Genomic DNA, 8,013 nt, shown 5'->3' with positions numbered 1-8,013 from the left:
TAATCATTAAATAACCCTTTAATGGCACATAAGCATGATAAGAAAAGCTCAAGTCTATACATACATGAGAAAAAGGGACAACTAAGCTAGAGGGGGAAGCTGGTCTAAACCATTAATTCACCTGATGTAATAATCAGGTTGCATAAGAAATTACATACTAAGCAGTAAGCAGCATACCATAGGTACTTGGAAAGAGTGAAATTTCACTAGAAAATCTTCAGCTTCCTTATTTTTTCTTTTCAGATTTTAACCCTTACAGAAACTAACAAAGAGCTAATGCAATCTATTACAACCATGCCTCAGGCTGAAGCTAAAATAAAAGTACAACAATGCTCCTACACTATGAAGTTGGTGTGCTTGCATATAACAAGGTGAAGAACATTTCTACTACTGGCATGTCTTGGACAACTTGGATATACCTGTTCCGATTGGATTCTTCAAGCAGGATACGACTCATATGAGCGAGTCGTGGTAGAAGTTTAGCTAATGGAATGCCTAATTTTAAATTGGTTTCCCCGCACAGGACAGTCACGTCTTCCATCATCACATCCACTGCCGTTTTAAGTGACAAATCCAGAATATTCTCAAATTCAGAGCTGCCCAACAAAAGGACAAGTAATCAACTAACAAATTTGCCAAAGTGAATTAATATGAGAAACAAATACTTGAATTTGTCAATATTTTTTAAACTGGCAGGCATCAGTTAAGAGCTAAGGAATGAAGACATTTTGCTTGATCAGATGCATTAAATTCTAAACTTATCCTTAGAAGGAACACAGCAGACAGCTCCATTTTTCCTATTTATTTTTTTCCTTTTGGGTTGTGGGTGGGGAATTCAGTACCTTTCCTTGTGCTCAAAGCAGCATAAAAAGGTGCAAATGTTACAAGCAGACCTATCCATTTGTGTGACATTGCCCAAATTTTGACTAATGTGGAAGTATTTCCGCTATGTGCTCAACAAAAGATGTCAAAAATTTGCTTTTCCGCATAATATCGAGAAAATCTCAATGTTCATATGATTGTTTTCTTCACATTCTGGATAAATATTCCTCTAGTGCCTTAACCATTTTAAGATCTTGTATAACAATTCAGTGATGAACTTGGTATACCAAGCTGAATCTTGTCTTGCAACACAATGGGAAAAATAAACAAAAGTACCTTGACAAAACGGTCCGTGCCTCCAGCATAAGTTGTTCGAATTTGGATGAAGGAGAAGGTTCTGTATTACCACTACTAGAGGTTGCTGCAGAGTTATATAGTTTAAAGTGCTCTGGCATCAAAAAGCCCAGCCAGTGATGAGGGCTTCCCAAGCTCATGAAGGTGTCCAATATCCGCAGAACAGTATCATGCAGTAAAGTTGTGTTGAAGAAATCCTTCAACTGTTTTCTGCAAACCAGAAGTTCAGAAATTTTAAAAGACCAATTTTGGCAAGGCATAGCTATTTCAAATACAAAGTAAGTATATTACACACAACTACACAATCCCATTGTTTGTGAAGGGTCATCGTCTACCTTTCATCCACCAAAATGTTTAACTCCAGGAGGACAATGTTCCAACACATCATGCCTTCTAAATAGCATGTATGTTTGTACTACGAGCATCGAGAAACATTTTCTTAGTGAACCCCCATTGGTCCTATATTATCCTTCATTATATCCATTCTATCACCTACAATCGCATGGGTACGGCTTCTTTATCCCTGGGTCTTTATATACATGATAAAGGTTTGTTTAACCCCGTCGACCGACAGGATGATGTGGCCCTCTTCGTTGGCCACTGGATGAGGAGGTCGGAAGAGGATAATCACAATTTGATAACTCAAATGACTCCAATACTCAATGGCTAGTGCTCTTATATTTATTGGCTTCCAACTAAACATCCTTTATGGGCAACTACTTTAAAAAGAAAAATAAGTGGGCCATCTAACTTCTAAAAGAATATGGTAAAAAATCAAATAACAAACATAAAACAGAAGAATAACACACAAGTAATCTCATCTACTGCTTGCACATAGATATACAGGAGAGAGTGAAACGTGGCACTTATCAGATGCTGACTGTTGATATTTTATTCAGTATGTGGTTCCCACATCATAAACTCTCTCTCTCTCTCTCTCTGTGTGTGTGTGAGAGAGAGAGAGAGGGAGAGGGAGAGAGCATGTGTGTATGTCTCTGCACGTTCATTTAAATTCCAAAAGAACTGGGTTGTGGCTTGTTGGAAAGTCTATGCATTTAAACACATGGGTTTGATTCTTCAAGCTTCTCATATGCCTTGTTCTGGAGTTGAACTTTTTCGTTCCCACTCTTTCGCTTCCCTTTTTTCCACAAGCCCCAATACCATTCCTCTCTCCCTTGCCATGTCTGTTTTTCATTTTCTCCCTTATCTTATCATCATTGTCAGACTACAATAGTTACATCTTACATGTGCTGCAGAAGTCCAATCTATATCTCCACCTTGATGCCCTCCATGTTATCTCCCTCCAGGAGCTATTCACAGATGTGTATCACTGCAAAATATTGAGCTTCTATTTTTTCCAACCTCTTGCATCATGCCCATCTTGATTTATTCTCATTAGAAACCAATTATCATAATAATATCTAGTGTCAAGTGAATTATCCGCAACAGATGAACCTTAAAGTATGGTTACACAGTGACGGGAAAAGAAAAAAAGGTAAGCTTGAAATACAAGGACAGTGGCGTAGGCCTTTAACACCTTGAAACTTTGCGTAAACTTCATAATATAGGTTAACACTGATTGCAACTGAAGACAGAAAATTCTGTCTTTTGACATAAGAGGGAAAAACAGAAAAAAAGAATTATGGAATCTAACCATCAATTCATAAGTCCATCAGTCAGTTCGAAGGACCGAATGCCAAAAGTTAGTTAGTTACTAACTGAAAATAAAATGGAAGAACTGAGCAACCCGCTAACTCTAGATGCATAATTGAACTTCCAAGTGGTGAAGAACAAAGTAAGGAGCCTACCCTTTTAGAACTTCAGATGCTGCAGTTTCAAAACTTGAAATCAAGGCAGGAAGGCCAACATTAGTAAGATAGTCTGCACTGGCAAGAAACTGCTGCTCGTCATCTCTGTCAATTAGATCAGCTTCATCCTAGAATAACAAAAAGAAAATGCTCTTCCAATAAGTAAAAGAACTACCGGGAATACTATCAGTTGCACCTCAACAAGCGAAAAAACTGAGAGCTAAAAGATTACCGTCAGTTGGATCAGCATTAACATAGAGTAAATAAAGAAAATGCACTTGAAACAAGCAACTACAAAGTAGGGTATAGCATAAAACAAGCCACTCTTAATATCCCTTTTCAATTACAATAAAGGGTTGAACTTTCATTTTGATTTTCTACTTCTTATAGAATCCGATACTTATATTTTCGTTTGAATACCCTACACCAAAACAGAGGGACAATGGTTGTGGGAATTAGCCAAAAAAAAATTTATCGGTAAACTAGACAATTTTAGATGTTGAATTTTTTTTCATATACTTCCTTTATCTGAATCTCTCTACCTTCATTAGGTAGGGGTAAGGTCTGCATACATATTACCCTCCCCAGACCCCACCTGTTGGGAATATACTGGGTATGATGTTGTTGTTGTTCCTTTATCTGAATAAATGATAAGCAGAGTAATGAAGTTATCTAGAGAAACATGATTTGTCAAGAGCACCCAGAAAATACAACCCAGACTACACACGTTGGGTACCAGAAACAAAAAACTCAATTCGATACTAGAAGACTCGATAAATTCTAACCATACCAACTACACAACAAAGACTAAAATTCCATCTCATTACAGACGCTCCGCAAGTTACTTCCCATGTATAGACTCACAATATTCCTGCTCTGTCATTTGTTGTGAAAATCAACTCCAAATTTTAGTCTCCTTAGTTCTTGTTCCTGTTTCATATTTGCTTCAGGTTGTTCCAATATCATTGTTTTCTTGCCAGATGTTCCAGTTCTCCTCAATTTGTTCATACACAGGTGCATGATACAAAGGCCTAGTGAGTAGCTCAGGCTCTAATTTTTCTCAAGTTCAAACCAGCTGCAAAGAATACTTTAGCTGGGCTCAATCTTTTAGATGCTGAGCAAGGCAGGCTTACGAGCATAGCCAAGCTTACAAATATTTTTTCAATTAACGTTCAGTCATTACTTAACTTACTGGGTCCAAAAATTAAAAGAGACCTTTGCGTCTTCTTTTTGAGAGAAAGAGACTCAAGTTTTCATTAATAGGTAGAAGGGGCTTTTTTTGCATACTGTTTATGACACATATTTTAAAAGACCCAAACTTTTCTTATTTACACAAAGCCCCCTACTCCTACTCCTACTCCTCCAAACAACTAATGGATCTCTAAACATCTATGTCTCAAACATCCTGGAAATCGGGATGTTCTTAACAATCTCAGTTCGTGTTCCTGTTTAAACATCTTTCCAAGAGTCTGATGCAGTCATTATCGACCTGCTGACCTATACATTGCCCCACAGACGCAGTATGCAATCATCAACCACATAGCTGTGGAAAATCATAACCATCCGAAGGCAAGACTTTTTAAGACATTGTAGATACAACAATCAATATAAACATAATTGCAAGATAGAATCATAGTCATGGACAAGGAAAAAGAAGCAGTTCTTACAAGTTGACAAGAGGTTCCAAGGCCACGTGCAGTATCGATATAAAGATGTCTCCCTAATATGTTGACTTGAACTCTAATATACAAGCTTAGCACTGTGGTTGCCCAAAGAGACAACACAATTCTGGTAAATGCTGGAAAAGCACAAAATACGACATTATAAGCCAACTATTGTACATAAAATTCAACACAAACTATATGTGTGCACATGTCCATACTTAAAATTTTGAGTCTCTCCCACAGCTCGAGCTTCTCTGCAGCTGTTAGACTATTTGGCTGGTCTTTTCCTTTCATCAACCTCTCCGTCAAGAGAGCAAGGTCCAATTCTTCTTCTATTCGACTTCTTAAATTCCGCATTACATGAGGCAATGTTGTTGAATCAGCTATTCCTTGAATGTTCTCAAAATGTGCCTTAACCCTATGGAGGAGACAAATTAACTCTGAGCATAATATAGCTCTAAGACTGCATAGTACACCAACCAAAATGAAAAGGAGACAGTGTACCTTCCTTTTCAGGAAAAAAACTAAAAGATTAAAAAGAGAAAATCTTAACTGGGATCTAATGAGTTCCTCATTTCTTCTTTCATCCGCGAGTTCCCTCTCAAGATCAGAGAGACGTCGCCTGTGTCCGTCATACAGCTTGAACAAAAGGTACCCACTTCCAATAACTCCAAGTGTAACATATACCTTCCTCTTATGCCTTCTCCAAAACTCCCTATTCCAATAAAATCAGTGTCAAAAATAAAATACTGATACACCAATACAATAGTTTTTTCTCTTCTAATCAACTGCCTAACCCTTCAGATTCTGAGCTACTTCTACACCTCTCTATGAAAACCCAATTTGCAATTACAACATATATATATTTCTTAAAAAGCATCAGTTAAATGGGGCAAAAAGAAAGAAAAAAAGGAATCTTGAACTGCCACAAAGCAAAAGATAAAATATAAACTTGAGTATCACTGCACGGATAATAACATACCCAACTTTTTTTAAATTATCATAAATTATATTCATATGAAATTACAGAAAGGAAAGGATAGAATTAACGAACCACATCCAATCGAAGTACTAGTAGCCCAGGTTAATCCTGTTTTTTGTTTCACCGGCCTTGATTGTGGGCCGGAATTTTAATCTACTGTTCCTGCTGCTACTTTGTGGGAGGTTAAGAGTCCAAGAATGGCGTTGGAGAAGCCTACTTCCCACTTCGATACCTCGTTTGGCTCAATATTGCCAAAAGTAGATGTGTTTGTTTATTTTAACCCATCTTTTTAAAATCGGAAACATATACCCCTCTAGTATCGAAAATTATCTAAATTTACCAAACATTCTGCTATTTGATCATTTTAGACCCTACTGTTATCCTATGGAATATGTATCAAATTTATTTTTATTTTTAATAGAGTCATGTGGCAACTCCTTATTAAAAGACTCAATCAAAATTTGATCTATCCGGTTCAAAATTCACCTACCCATAATTGTAAAAATTGCACACGCGTCTTATTTGGTCGTCTCCCTTTAATCTATATCTATTTTTAAAAAAAATTTAACTTGTACCCACGTTTTAAACAATTTCAGCCCAATTTCTCCTCCTCCTTCGTTTTCTTCTTCTTCTTCTTCTTCTTCTTCTTCTTCTTTCTTCTGTTGTTGTTGATGCAGCTATGAAACTTCAGTTCATACGGAGGATTGCCATAAGTATGTTTATTCTTAAAGTGTTTTGGATCAACACCACCAAAAACAAGTTGACCTCCCTCTTTTGCATTTATATCGTGATTAAGCCAGAAAGAGAACATATGCTCCTTTACGAGATCTTGCTTCACCATATTGTACCTGCACATATATCATGAATCAAACAGACAAGATTCCAAAAACTATGAAGAAAGGAAAACAAGATAGAATTGGTTAAAAACTGAACTGAACAAATGAATTGCAGGCCTTATTACCAGACAGGTGTAGTGTTTCCAACATCAATTTCCTTGAAACCAAGCCCAAGTATTCCATCAAACTTTGCAACTATAAATGTAATATTTGGTTCCCGTGTCGCCTCAATAAAGTCCTAAAGAAATTGATGTAAAAAATTCTCATCCATTGTGTGTTCAGAAGAGTAGAAAGAACCATAATATGAGGCAATGATGACTTATTGCCAAGCAAGATTTCACTGGATCCGTGACTACAAATATAAAACAAACTTCGTCAAGTTCATCACAAACATAACAAAGCTTCACTTAAAACATGCTGAAGTTTAGCAAATAGAGAACAAAACTTCAGCTAAAACATGCTGGAGTTCAGCAAATAGAGAATAAAATTTCAGCTACTAGAATGTTTAAGTTCAGCAATTACACACAAAAACTTCAACAAACAGAGAACAACAATTACAAACAAAATATTTCAGCAAATAGAGAACAAAACTTCAGCTACTAGAATGCTTAAGTTCAGCAATTACAAACAAAAACTTCAACAAATAGAGAACAACAATTACAAACAAAAAATTTCAGCTAATAGAGAATAAAACTTCAGCTACTAGAATGCTTAAGTTCAATAATTACAAACAAAAATTTCAGCATACTTGGTTCAGCAATTTTTGCTACTTCAGACCCGTCTACTAGAATGCTGAAGTTTGCGCAATTGTCTTTGCTACTTCAGGCCCGTATGCCTGAAGTTACGCGAAAAGTGGGTACGCTTGCAAGTTTTTTTGCAAAGCGAGTATAAGTTAAAACATGACCCAAAAAACGGGTATAGATGCAAATGTCCTCCATAATCCAACCCATTACCCGAAGGTAAAAAGAGAGAGAGAATGCAAAAATCCGAAAAACAACCAGCATTGTTTTTATCTTTATTAATTTTTGCTCAAAATTTACAACCCAACTTCTTTGAATTTTAACCAAATTTGTTATAATTTCAGATTTAAGCTCCTAAAAGATTCCCAACAAAACTCAATAACACCCACGAGAAATAGTTCACATTTTTGAAAACCCAATTTACGTACTAAGCTTCAAAGCTTTCTTCAATAGAGTTTTATCTCTTGCTTCAAGTACCAGCTTTCCAACAATCTATACTATATTAAAAGCACGAAGGCCCTTAGCGAAATGTCGTTCGCCTTTTTACCCTTTAAAAAAGATTTTACATTGGATAAATTTGTAATTTTAAGTTGCTTTCCTAAATTTTAGGACTTTAAAATCAACTAAAATTTGTTTTATTAAATCTTTCCTTATTAAACTAGATAGCAAATCCTAATATTTAGCACTTTAAATTATTAACCTTTTTACCTTATATGAATGTCCTTATTTGACGCTATTAATATTAAAGCTTTAAAACTATATTAAACTATAGGATTTTCTTATTATTCAAAACTTTAGAAATTATTC

At 35.9% G+C, this 8,013-nt stretch overlaps 1 protein-coding gene across 1 annotated transcript; it reads right to left on the bottom strand.

The window, feature by feature from the left end:
* LOC104225936 (peroxisome biogenesis protein 3-2-like) lies at positions 1-5,880 on the bottom strand. The gene is made up of 7 exons (XM_009777811.2): positions 5,703-5,880; positions 5,202-5,363; positions 4,867-5,066; positions 4,652-4,782; positions 2,985-3,112; positions 1,159-1,386; positions 1-596 (listed from the first exon to the last, which is right to left on the bottom strand). Exons 1-7 carry the CDS (start codon positions 5,705-5,707, stop codon positions 341-343), a joined length of 1,110 nt encoding a protein of 369 aa, XP_009776113.1. The 5' UTR covers positions 5,708-5,880; the 3' UTR covers positions 1-340.
* Between the last annotated feature and the right edge of the window lie 2,133 nt (positions 5,881-8,013).

This window comes from Nicotiana sylvestris, chromosome 3 (genome assembly GCF_000393655.2).
Source record: "Nicotiana sylvestris chromosome 3, ASM39365v2, whole genome shotgun sequence".
Taxonomy (NCBI): domain Eukaryota; kingdom Viridiplantae; phylum Streptophyta; class Magnoliopsida; order Solanales; family Solanaceae; genus Nicotiana; species Nicotiana sylvestris.
The sequence above is the reverse complement of the archived record's forward strand: the minus strand, read 5'-3'. Positions and strand labels throughout refer to the sequence as shown.

Excerpts from the sequence above, each read along its gene's own strand:
- LOC104225936 (XM_009777811.2), bottom strand. Across the intron at positions 5,067-5,201 it reads GAGGAACTCATTAGATCCCA|GGTTAAGGCACATTTTGAGA; the intron begins GTTAAGATTTTC and ends TCTCCTCCATAG. Across the intron at positions 4,783-4,866 it reads GGAGAGACTCAAAATTTTAA|CATTTACCAGAATTGTGTTG; the intron begins GTATGGACATGT and ends GTGCTTTTCCAG.